Here is a 13961-nt window from a genome sequence, read left to right as displayed (position 1 = left end):
TCTTTATTCTATCACTTATCACAATGCTCAGTATGAGGTCAAAAATAAATCTCATCATCAGGGCATTAATGTTGTTTAGGAAATACATTTGTTGTCTATAAATTTATTAACTAGTTTCATCATACTGGTGTACTGTATTTTAATATAGTTTAATATCTTATGAAGAATTTCTAATTTACAAAGTAGTCTGATTACTCATGATACAAAGGAAGTTGCCACTGAGTTCCAAAAATCAGGAAATGTGTTGCATATAAAAACATAATTTACAAAAATTCAACTTATAAATAACTTCACAAACAAAATGAGAATATTAGAGGGAAATGCTTCAATCATAAGTTGAAAAATACATGTTAGATATGAATGATTTTCCTTTAATATTTTCAAAATAAGCCTCTCTTTTCTGGATCAACATCCTTTTGAATCACTTCATTTTGATCCATTTGTCCATAATTTCATCTTCTTATACCTTACTCTTTAAAATCAATACTAAGAAAATCTTACATTAGGACAAAACTTCATGAATATATCAATGGAATTCATTCCTTTTATTTTTTTAAACACCCAGAATCAGATGCAAGGTCACTTGGATTTCCTTAATAATTTAGATCTTCAACAAGGGAAAAATTTAATTGGGAAATATTTTGAATATAGATCTAATGCTAATTTGGAAGATAAATAAAAAGGGAGTAATACTTTAATTATACCATTTACTTTAACACAGAATTTGCCTCTCTACATTGTCTCTTTTTATGTAAAATTCAGATTTTATTTAGGCAGTATTGGCATCATTAACACAGATCCTGTTATCTGCGATCTCATAAATATTACATTTTTCTGAGGCCACAATTTCAGATATGCTGATTAAAGTCTTTCAATCAAGGTTATGAATAAATGCTTCAATTTTCAATTATTTTTATATTCTCACAGATTCTCTGAGGGTTAAAACTAATTTATTACATATATTATTTATCCCAGGATTTTTTTTAAAAATCCATTTTAGACAAGGGCACTACTAAACCAGAAGGCCCACAGATTTAGTCTACTTGGGAAGTGTGGATTCCAGATGTTAAGATCATGCAATAAAAAATTAAGAGCTATTTTACATATAACATTTTTCTACACATTATAAATGCTGATCAACACATACCTGAGGAAAAATATCTGACTACTAAATCAATACCAAAAATAATTACAAAACTCCACAAAGATAAGAAAGTGGAATGATATGAGAAACACAGCACTTCACTGGAAATCAAATACCAGGTTCTGGCTGTAGTCTGATATTCTCTTATATTGTGACCATAGGGTCATCAATGAACTTCCTGGGGTCTCAGTTTCCTCAGGTGTAAACAAGCTGATTAAACTTTGGAATTTCTTCCTCTTTAAAAATCTGTGTCTAAAAATTACAACAACAAAAAAATCCATACTGACGAGGTGAATAAGAAAAAAATAACGCCATTTTCAAAAGAGTTAAAAACTTTTAAAAGAGAAGAAAGTAACTTTTCCAGGAGTGTATCTGTGGGCACCACACTCCTGCCATGAGAAGTTTTTTTACCTGCCGAGAACAAAATTGACTGAGGTCACATGTTCCTAGTCAATTTCATTCACAGTAGGTGCTTTAAGACAGCAAAGCACCTCAGTTCAGAAATGGTACTACCAACTTACAGAGTGAACTTGAAAGCAAGAAGATGGCTAGAATGGGGAAAAAGGAAAAAAAGCAGAATAAAAATTGCTTTTTAATAGAATAGATTCAGCCATTTTTAAAAAATGAAAAAAAAGAGTTAAGCCTAAAACCAATTTTTATCTTCAATTTGGTAACTCACGTTTCTTCTGCACTAATTACACTGCCTACCCAAGTTCAATTTACTGTCTGTTACACTCAAACTGTGATTTCAGCAATATTGTCTCATGGTGAGTTTTGGAATTTGTTACATAATTCTTAAATGCGAGCCAACCAGGCTAAGTTTGAGAGGCACTGTATTAAACCAATGGATAAGCATACGTACAGTTATGCACAAAGTGTTTTCATTATAAAACCTTAAGTTCAGGTTTTTTTTCTTTCCCTCTTTCTAGAACCTCTACAAATTAGGAAAAGAAACAATGTAAGAGCCCTGGACATGAAAATAATTGTAATGATACAGAGAGGAAATGATTTCATTTTTATCCAAAGGCTAAGGATGGCTCCATGGTACTGGGGTACATTTCGCATTCTCCCTCACTTATATACCTCAGGTTATATACCTGAGGTTATATACCTCAACCTGAAACTAAAAAAAACAAAGAAATAATCGAGTATATAGCATATACACAATAAACTTGCAGAATGCGTGAATTCTTGTTAGGTTGCAAATGAATAAACGTGGACGTTTCTAAAACTAACATCTAAGTCTAGTCCACACAGGAAAATTTTAAAGATAGTGGTACTAATACAGACGTACCCATTAGAAACTGGGCTCAGTTCACCCATCTTGCCACTTTCACCTTCTATCAGTGAAGATAAGAAAAATTCTATTTAACATCATAAAAGATCAAAGCTGTTTATTCATTACTCTTAGCCAATCACTATAAAATATTATCCTGATGCAAATTTATCAATAAATAAGTTAATTAAACCATGCTATCTTTTAATGAAGTAATTTTCAAACTACAGGTCTGAGCCAATAAATTTAGTGTATTATGGTCAACACTGAAAAAAATGAAATATAGCAAAAGCAGAGAAGGTGTTATTTCATAAAACTTTTGTATCAGTTACAAGTTTCCCCCACTATTCGAAAGTACAGCAATCCTATGAAACCTTTCTTTCTTAAGCTAAAGTGGTGTAAAGTGAAGAAGTAATTACTTTAGACACATCTTGTTAAAAGATGCACAAAATAAATACAGCACACATGCTCAGAGACACAGTTCAAAGCTATGGCAGCTTTCTGCCGAGATGCTGAGTGTAGTTCCCAGGGAAGGAGCTCTCTGCTCTGGTGGACACCACCTCCCAATGTGGTGTAAAGTGAACTTTTGAAATTCAAGGGACAGCTGTACACATCTGTATCTATGTTTGTACTGGATTGTAATGTAAATTGAATTTCTTACCATAGGTGACTATCATAAAAGCATGAAAGTGCTGCTTCAGTGACAGCATGAGAGAGAAAGCACACCTTGGAATCAGTCAGACTTGGTTTAGAATCTTAGCTACTAGCCATGTGACCCTTGATAAGCTATCTCTTTCAGCTTCAGCTTCTTCACATGTAAACAGAACCGATATTTAACTCTCAAGGTTTTGGTAAGAGGATCAGAGATAACGTAAAGTGCCTTACACTATACCTGATATGTAGTAGGCACTCTTTGCTGTTAAAATTTTCAGTCATCAACTTGAACGTGAGGTTTGAAGAACCGTTACAACAAGTAGCTAAGATAATATATTTGAAACACGCTAAAAGGTCCAATTTTGTTCATAGCATTCAGAGGGATACATAAAACATAAAATAACAGCACATGTTTGTATCTACATACTATGTCGTCATGGAATTCAAGAAGGCTATAAAGGAGAATGTATGTTTCATATATGGATCTAAGAGCAAATAATGATTAGAACATGATATGTTCATATTAAAGCCAAGAACTGAGACTAAGTGCCTTTTCACCCAATTTCATCAATAATTATGTTGTAGCATTAACACTTGAAAATAACCTATTTTCCCAGTAGTTACTTCCAGAGTAAAGGCATGAAAAAAAAAAAAATCCCAAGTAAGTAAATCATTCTCCTGAGTAGGTAAAAGCAATTAATTCCTTCACCAAATATTTACTGAGTTTGTACTCACTACATGCCATACACTATTCAGACCAGGCATTACAGCAATGAAGAAGAAACAATCCCTATACTCATGCAAAATTTGGCAAAGAAGCTGAAGTATGATAATGCTAAAAGCCTTGCCCTAAATAATTTCAAAGTGAAAAAAATACAGTTTATCTTGAACTTCCGGGTCATCAGCTTACTTTACAAATCACAATCTTTTAAATTTTCCAATTACTTGCAAAATAAAAATGGGAAAAAAAATTTTTGAAAACTGCCAGGCATATACTATGTAGCTATACATTCAAATTAGTTCAAAGACATTGTTACACATTCACACTTTAAAATTTATATGCATGACAAAAATAAGCAATTAAAAATGCAAATTTCAAGTAGGATATAAAACCATATGTGTGTATATACTTATGTTTGTGTGGGTGTATGTATACATATATAATTTTTGAAAAAAATATATCATGGAAAACAGACTAGAAACAAATGGCTATTGCACAGTGGTATAATAGACACTTCCTACCCTTTCTGTCTTCTCTAAATTCTCTATGATACACTACTACAGTTATTAAAAAAAAAGAAAAAAATTTTTTTAAATGGAAGTCTTCACTTAAACTAATTATAGGTATATTATAATAGGCATTACCCAAAATAGCTTCAGAATGCTTTACATTTCAAATAATCCAAAAAGCATCTCAAAGTAAAGCTAAATCTCCAAATTATTATTAGAAGGAAAAAAAGCCTAATTTTTTTTTTAAATGAGTCACTGTACCCTCATTTTGGCTATTTTACTCACTTTCTGAGTTAACATATCTAACAATGTAGCTCCCAAAAGACAGACACTATAACACTTGAATATACTAGTTAATAAAATAATATTTTCTGGAAATTATAGAATCCTACAGTATTAGTTTTTTCCATACTGGTAGTTCAACACTTTATCTTTCCTGTTTTCTTTTTCAAAAGTGGCTTATGTCTCAAACAAGTTTACCATCAGGGTTTTTTTTTTTTCTGGTAAGATGAGGAGTTTGCACCTGTGAAAGCTATCTTACCAAACGACAGAGCAGCAGGAATGAAAAAAATGTATCCATAGAGATGAACATTCACATGGTCAAGTAAAAAAACAAAACTCTTGGATAAAAATGTTATACTGATTTCCTCAAAATTTTCAAGTTTAACTGTATGTACGATAATGTCAACTCCTTTCGGGAATAAGATGAAATTGAAAGGAAAAGTTTAAAATATTTATTTCATGTCCATCCTTAGTAGGCAGGGAAAGGAGAGTTGTTAAAAATGCATATGATGATCTACCATTAAGTTAAAAAAGGTTGTAAATAGTTATAATCCTAATTTTCTTTTGAGGTATATATAAATATGAAAATTTGAAGATTTTCATTGCTAATAGCTAGGGATTTCAAGGATTTTTCCCCCTTTTGCTTACTTGTATTTTCTGGGCTTTCTGCAATGAATATTACTTTAGTTTCTCCTTAATGGAGAAACGTGGTAATTTAACTGAAATTTTAAAGATAAATTAATTTAAACATTTGATAAAGTGCTTAGGTTTGATATTCTATAATTAAACAGGAATAAATCTTCCTGGCTAAGGAGAAAAAAATGTTCTTTATGCACAGACTGCTAAAAGGATTATTTATTATAGGCCCATAATTCCAAAATATCATCAACTCTAAAATCCATAACTCATTTGGTGGTAAACCCTGACATGACTGGAGGTAAAGTTATCTTTAATCATTATCTCACTCAGTTTGAATATTCATATCTTTTGCTGTTGAAATATTAATGCCCAAGATGCTGCTGGAGTGTCTTCATATGGTACATATACTTTATGAAATGTGAAAAATTCTCTGAAATGTGAAAAATTCTGAATTCCTATATATATATACCTCCAAAGGTTTCAGATAAGAAACTGTGTATCTGTATTAAGGATATTAAGTAAACCTCTTTTATGTCTAACACATTTATTAGCTTCCCTTGGAAAAGCAAGAACTATCATATTAACTTTATGCTTAAATCATTAGCTATCTGATGAGAATTTAAAAATTAGTCCCCACTGTAAAAATGGTAACTCCTTCTCGTTTAAGAATCAAAGGACTCCACATTCAATATAATGTATACTCCCTCTGTTTCAGAGAGATTAAAAACTGCTATATAATCAACACAGTAGAGCCCTTAGATCATAAAAGAGGAAGTTTATGAATTAGGTCTAGATTTGTTCATTAATATGGATTAACAATGACAGTATATCAGAATACAGTATACTCCACAGAAAATATTGAATAATTTACATGATTTCATTTACTATGGGATATATTGATACTCTCATTTTGGGAAGAATTATGTTCATGACACAGAAATAGAACATGCTTAAGTTTTTCTGCTTCTAAAGCAGCACATGGCAACGACAATATGAAAACGGAAATATTTACATTTAGGTCAACAAAATTAAAAACATACATACAGCTTATATTTCTATTAACTTTTAAAAGAAAAAGTTTTAAAACTCTAAAGAACAAATACATAATACAGAAATCCAAAGCATTACTTTTATAATATTCCCCTAAGAAAATATGCCAAAAAACAAAAAAGGAAGAAAAAAAAAAAAAAGGGAAAGAATCCACTTGTTTAATATGGTGGCTTAATGACAATCATATTAAGGACAGATACCTTCTTTGGGTTGAGCCATAACTGGAGTCTGAGTTTCCTTCGTATATGTGACGATTTCACGAGGCGGAAAGTCAACTTGCGTAATTTTAGCCATTCCAAGTTTAATAGGTCCTCGTCTAAATAAAGTGAACACAAATGTTTTTAAATATTACAAATGATACATTTTAACTACATCAAATAATGTTACTTTAGAAAAGTAAGAATTAAACACTGTATATCCAACAGTGTAATTTAAATCCCTGTTTTATTCAAGAAATTTTAAATGAACAATTGGCTTTATTTTAACAAAAGAATTAGAAGGTAGCAAAAACAAAAGATATTTCCGAATCATTCAAGGTGTTTATTTTTCACTTTAAAAAGGCAAATAATTTAGTTTCTTAGAACAAATGTGTGGGTAATAACAGTGTAAGAGGAGAGGAATTTCAGAGTAGACTGCTGAATACGGTTGGTTATGAGAACTGTTTTTAGCAGGGATACGATTCTGGACATTTTTTCAAGAGTCAAATATGTGGATCTCACTCAGACCACATTTAGTTCACTTCACCATCAGAAAACTTCAGCTTTAAGAGTGAGAAAGAGGTTTCTGTTGAAAACCGTTTTTTCTACTTATACTCTGCAGAAATGGAGAATCATACAGTCAATTTAGATTTTAAAATAAAATATTTAAACTTTAAATCTCTAATCTCTGCATGGTCAACATGGTCCTTGATTCACATATGGACAAACTATTGTGCAAACATTTTAGACCTAAACTAAAGCCACGTATCTTTTGAATATCATGAAATTACTAAAGTCACTTCTGTTTTAAAAAGGGGGGAATACATTCTTTTCTGACAAACAGAAGAAGAGACTTGTGGCTATTACAGTAGATGTCTAAATTCTAAACCAAATATAGCATGCTTCCAAACTCCCAAAGTTCTCAATGATGAATCTGTCTTAAAAGAATATCTAGTAAAAACAATGGTGGAACTTCCAGAATATAAAGGAGGATATCTGAAATATATATATACACACACATATATATATATCATTGGTAATATAACAACTTTTTTCTTATATAAACATCCTTTTCAAAATCCTGTACAAAAAAGTTTAATAAAATTAGTGCATTTAAAGAATTAATTTTCTCTAAGGTCCCAAATGTGGGCCATAAGAAATTTTTAATGTGTTTTCTACCTTGGGAATATCTAGCCTTAAAGAAAAAAAAAAGCATAATCAAAGAATTAAATGGGAAAATTTAAGTACATTTGAAGTAATCTAGTATTCTAAGAACAAAATATGAAATAAGAAACTTTATATTCTGATATTTAAGATGTAAACCATATGAAAAGTAAGTCACTCACATATCTGATAAAAAACAGTGAAGCCAACATTAGGAACAAGTTACTAACTTGAGTACATATAGGGTTTAATAGATAAAAATCACAATACTAGAACAAACAAACAAAATATTCTAAGATTTAGGGAGGTAATACCTCAGTTAACCAAAGCCACTTTTACTGAGAACAAGCAAGCAACTGAGGGTGGGGAAGCCTCAGGGCAGCCAAGAGAGAGGCCTACCAGCTAATGTACAAGAAGCTCATATACTTTTCTTATATGGCCTAATTCAAGGCTTATTAACTCTTAACTTTAGACAGAATTCCTAAAGGTGTTGGTCATATGTTTTAGAAGCTGCAAAATATCAAGGGAAAAGAGCTATCTGAGTCAGGCACAATGGCAGCAGCAAACATTTACAGTTTGCATTGGAGACTAGAATAAATAAATGAATGAATAAATGAATTAATGAGTAAATCAATAGCAATCTGGAGCCAGGTGTAGAAACCAACAGCTCTGTTCCTCTCAAAACCTTAGAAATCATCAGGGAATTTTAATATAGGAAAATAAATTAATATTCATGTTGAGTAACCTAGAAAAGGTTCAATTACATGTAGCGTATTTATTAGAAAAAGTTTGGGAAGTTTGTAATACATTGTAGAAAAACTTACATCAAAAATATAGAAATAATAAAAGTAATTTGGACATTTAAATGGGTAGACTTAGGGTACCTCTAAAATCAGATACATAAAATATGTCTTTCACAAATGATAAGAGGATAAATGAGGTGTCACAATAAAATATCACTCTTCAAAGTATTACCTGAATATTAGAAATTTAAGCAAAATAAAATTAGGACAATTTCACAAAGAATCAAATTAATTATAAAAGAGGGAAGGTAATAAATCTATTCAATACCCCAAATCGGAATCTGAGTGAAGCTGAAGAACTGATGGATCTGTATCCCAATGCAGCGTCCTAAATGGTTGTAGGACAACCATGAAGCATTAGCAAAAAAGGCCATAAGTTAGTCAAGCAAATACATTCTATGAATAGCTAAAGTACGGTTCACAATTAAAACCCACATGTTCTGGTTAGTACAAAAAAACACCAGGTATCACTCAATGCTCTAGTGCATGCAATAAGCATAATATGGTTAAAGATGCAAACATACAACCTAGAATAGTTAAAAGACAGTATTTTCAGATTTTGGGAAACTAATATTGCATAATAATGGCTAAGAACAGCCAAAACATTAACATCCCAAATAACACATTATTTTTGGATGATAACAAGCTATAAAAAAAACAGTTGAAATTTTAAGTTTCCTAATGAAAAAAACATTAGTAAAAACATCTTAGTTAACATATTATAATCTTGCCCAAAGCATTAAATGTGTGCAGGAAATTGTCATATTGGTAAAGGAAATGAGTCAACACATAAGCCTTTCGGTAAGAAAACCAAAGACTATTCCACTGGGATACAAAATAGCTAAAGTTTCCAAAATGTGACCCTTATGTAATTTATGGGTTAAGCACTGCCTTGGGCTTACATGTCATCTGCTTTAGAAAGCAGCTAAAGATTTCTGTCTCTAGGAAAAAGTAGATTATTTCCCCCAGGAAAAATATTTTATGTTCAAAGGATTTACCTAAACTAACTAAACTTATGGAGAATATCAATCCTAAATAAATATTCGGTTGTGTTTTAGCCTTGCCTATTGGGTAAACAACTTACATGGGATCTTTTCCAAAAGATTTAAGGAAAATTTAGTCATTACTAGAATAAAAGCTACTTTATGACACTGGTACTCTTGTAAGGTTAGCGATGTATAAGATAATTATGTACAGTACTGTAAGATGCTCATAGTCCCTATTAAAAGGTTAAGCACAATACATTCGGTGCTACCATCTTAGTCAAATATATTTGTTTCTCACATATATAACAAATTATAATATACAACTAAAACTGCTATAATATTTAAATACAAGAAATGATTTCTATACTTGCCTCTACAATTTATCAGTAAAAGCAATCAGATGAACTGAACTAGAGAAATCCTTCATTTTAAAAATATAAAGAAAGATCTTGGGATTTAAATGGTATTGTGTGTACGCAAAGAAGGAAGAGGCCACAGTGAAGATTTACTTTATACTAAGCATTGAACAGAAACAAACTTAGGCTTTGTTAAACCAGAAGGAGTTTTATGAGATGCTCTCCAAGGAATGTTCTGTACATAGCCTTTACATTCTTTAAGAGCTCTAGCTGTTACCAATGACATAGAGCTCCTTGTTGAGGATGTCATTTTAGTCTAAAATCAAGTAAAACTCTACCTCAAAATAGAACCAGTACTGAAAACACATGGCACAACATATGGGATTATATTTATTAAAGGCATCTGCAGACATATAAAGTAAAATTTCAATATAATCCTGAGACATATAATCAAAAGCCTAAGAGATAAACTGATCAAGAATGGAAAAAAGGAACAAGAGGCATGGATTACTCAATTGAGTAACTGTCAACTAAATTTTAGAGATAACAGAAGTGACTAAGAAAGTGAACTAACATCTTAATGAAATGCAACTTCCCAATCTGCAAAGTTAGAGAAATATCATTTTTCATGGCCTCTTATATATTTATTCATAAATTACCACCAGGCCCAATAGAAATTTTTGGCATTTAGTAATAGTGATTCAGATGTTCTGATATCATACTTGGTAATGTCTAATATGTTTTTTCCTACTCCCTAAGTGTAGTAATCTTAGACTGTCTTGGCCAGCTAATGTAAGTGTATAGGTTTATACCTCTCACACATCTTCATGCATTTTCCTGTTTATTCTTTATCATCATGCCTGCTCAATGGAAGTTCATTCTGTTCGTTCTCAGACTCCAGCATTCTTTTTAAAAGCCACATATTTTAAAATGCTATTGTTTCACTGCCAATAGCACCAATTAATCAACAATATTAATTATCTATTATGGAATCCATAGTTTTCTACTGCGTGTGTATACATATATATTAGGCAGTGAACATACTCAGCCCTCCTGAAAATTAACAATTAAAAATGAGTCTGTGCTCACTAAAAAGATATCAAGTCACCTCATTTAAAAAGAGAATTTATTTCCTCTCCTGTTAAACTTAAAAGAAACTAATTTTCTACTCATTCTCTAATAAAAACAAATACCCCTAAAGATATTTAAATACCTGTTTTCTTGTTTTACATCTTATCATTACAAATCTACACTATAAACACAAGTTAGCACACTATTCTTAGGATTTTTCAATACAGTGAATAGCATCTTTAAATTAATGACGTAAATTAATGAACACTAGAATGCAAGTTTCCCAAAGGCAAGGACCAGGAACATTATTTTCTGTGGTAACCTACAGCATTTAACATTAAATTGGCAATTCAATTAATATGTATTCTAACACAATAAATATTTTTCTTAACAGTTATTTACTTCCTATACCAATTTACAATATTCCAATGGGTCTCTCTAATAATCTCTAGGTTTTCCAATGAAACTTGGGAGGACATATTTTAATTCATACAGATGTTACATAGTATTTTTTAAAGCAAACTTGCTGATGTTGCATTAAAATAATCTTTCTACTCCTATTCAAAATCAAGAACAATGAGTTCAGAATTAACACAGTAGAGTATCTGCATTAAAGTAATATATAATATCAAGTAAAGAAATTTTTAAAATACCTTTTTTTTTTACCTTGGGAAATGCTTTTATTATGGTAATGTATAAGGGGAAAATAAAACCCTTCTCTTGAAAATGCCACCTGTTTACTAGCAAAGGAATACTAACATATTTGCATAAGAATACAGAAGAACGAAAGTATGAAACAAATTTAGCCTTTGAAAATGAATTTAGACTAAATAAATTTAGTTTGGAAAAAACTAAAACAGGTTTGGAAAGCACATCTCAAATTCAGACTAGTCAGCCTTTTGTGCCTTCTAATTATTAATGACAACCTGATTATTCAGAAACTGATTAAAGTATTGAGTTTATGGATTAGCTAGCCCCTTTGCTTCTTTTTTCTTGCCTTGTCTTTTAGATGCTCATTACTTGTAACTTCAATCAGAGGTGCTTGGGCACAATGAAGATAAAACTTCCTAGTTTATTTCTCATTAAAAGGTGTGTTGAAGTTTTCCTGAGGAGGACATTTAACTTCCTAGACCAAAATAAGGATTCTAAATAAAGATTCTAAACTAGCTATGTTTAATCTCATTTCAGCTGCCGTTAGAAGTCAAAATGTAAGATGCTGTTAAACAAAGACCTGGTATTATTGTGTGTGTGACAAAGAGAAGTAATAATACTTTTCTCAGTATGATCTTTGGAAAGAAGCTGAAATCTTACTGAACTTTTGAAAATCAAGTCCCAACATGTGGGCAGCATCCTAAAACAAACATGAAATATTGTTTTATAAGGAAGACCCAAGTTCAGGAAAACTTGGCAGTAAACTTTTTTTTTTAATTGAGGTATAATTGACATATAACATTATATTAGTTTCAGGTATATAACATAATGATTTAATATTTTTATATATGGTCAAATGATCACCACAATAAGTCTAGTTAACATCCGTCATACATAGTTACAAAATTTTTTTCTTGTGATTTTTTCTTTCTTTTTAAGACCTGCTCTCTCAGCAACTTTCAAATATACAATACAGTATTGTTAACTACAGTCTCCATGTTGTACATTATATCCCCATGACTTATTTATTTTATAACTGGAAGTTTGTACCTTTTGACCCCCTTCACCCATTTCACCCACCCCTCACCCCCTTCCCCCACCTCTGGCAACCATCAAAAATTTTAGAAATGAAAATAAAAATGAACCAATCTGTTCTCTGTTATCTATGAGCTTATTTTGTTTTATTTTTTAGATTTCACAAATAAGTGAGATCATACAGTATCTGTCTTTCCCTTTCTGATTTACTTCACTTAGCATAATGCCCTCAAGCCAGTAAACATTCTTTTTAAAAATTCTTTAAATTTGTTATTGAAGCCAGTAAACACTCTTAATGTTTCCTTAGCAGTTATTCCTTATTCTTGATATTTTATGCATTATTATTTTCTACCTTAATTAGAAATAGTGACTTAATGGAACAGAATTAGGCTGTTTAACTGAATTGTTTAGATTTTCAACTACTGAATGGAAATTAAGCATAATACAGTAGAGAGGTTTTACACTATCTGTACCCAAAACATTCACATAATAACCAATACAAAATTTGCTTAAACAGAAAAATAATTTTAATGAATTAACACTTCTATTTTTAATATAAAATAATCAGCATAAAATCAGTTAACTAGTCAGTACTCAGTTAATCAAGTGTGACAGTAAAATATTGTTTAAAAAAATTTCCCCCCAATTTACAACAAACAATTTCTGTGCCATTTAGATTTCAAAATGTTAGGACTAACTCAACATAACTATTCAGAGTCCCTGTACAGCACTGACAGTATCTGGGCACTAAATGCGTTCTATCATTAAAATACTGAAAGAAAATTACTGTACCTAGATCCCACTGCGCCATCTCCAGAGTCTTGGCTTCCAGCTTCGCTTGGAGTGCTCACAGATTTGGAGGATGGAGACATAGGAGGAGGGACTAAATAGTGAAATAGACAGGTATCCGCTGTTACTACACGGAGAGGTTGCTCAGCTTATGACGTTTCAAAAGTAATTTAACATGAAGTAATTAACAAAAAAGAAAAAATAATGGCAAACCAAAAAACAAAAGTACATGAATGAAAATGAACAGTAGAAAGAAGAGGAGAAAGACAAAGTTAACAATGCATGCTGACGATTCATGCAATTTCTCTGGCAAAATGCATTTGGGCTTTATATTTTAAAAAAAAGCAAGATTATGGAAGGATGCATCTTCATCTCGGCCAACACCAAATGTGGGTACTAATTTTCAAAGGAGAGCATTCCTTCTCCCTTTTCTAATTCTTTGCTTTTAAGATCACCAGATCATTTCTAACTAGTGTCAAATCAAAACTCTGAATTTTGCTTCAGAAGTCATTTACTGTCTGATTTTCTGAGATTTATTTTAAAATGTTCATTTTTGTCAATTTTTTCTTTCAAAAAGAAATTGATGTCTTAAATGATATTTTCCCCTCACCAAAAATAAAAAGGGCCAATTTAG

At 31.2% G+C, this 13961-nt stretch overlaps 1 protein-coding gene across 10 annotated transcripts in view; it reads right to left on the bottom strand.

Moving 5' to 3' along the window:
• Positions 1-13961, bottom strand: part of DYNC1I2 (dynein cytoplasmic 1 intermediate chain 2) — a 50732-nt gene that overhangs the window by 22345 nt on the left and 14426 nt on the right. For 8 of the 10 annotated variants that reach the window (XR_014264753.1, XM_082465398.1, XM_082465399.1 and 5 more), the window contains 2 exons: positions 13331-13421; positions 6476-6591 (listed from right to left, as the gene is read on the bottom strand). Coding sequence is in view for 9 of the 10 variants with exons in the window: in XM_082465398.1 (XP_082321524.1) it covers positions 6476-6591; positions 13331-13421 (207 nt within the window). In the remaining variant the exon portion in view is untranslated. Of the gene's footprint in view, positions 1-6475; positions 6592-8707; positions 8768-13330; positions 13422-13961 lie in introns of all 10 variants that reach the window. The other 2 variants (XM_082465402.1, XM_082465395.1) reach the window with 1 other exon arrangement.

The sequence above is a fragment of the Balaenoptera physalus genome, assembly GCF_965194825.1.
Source record: "Balaenoptera physalus genome assembly, chromosome: 6".
In the NCBI taxonomy this organism is placed as follows: domain Eukaryota; kingdom Metazoa; phylum Chordata; class Mammalia; order Artiodactyla; family Balaenopteridae; genus Balaenoptera; species Balaenoptera physalus.
The sequence above is the reverse complement of the archived record's forward strand: the minus strand, read 5'-3'. Positions and strand labels throughout refer to the sequence as shown.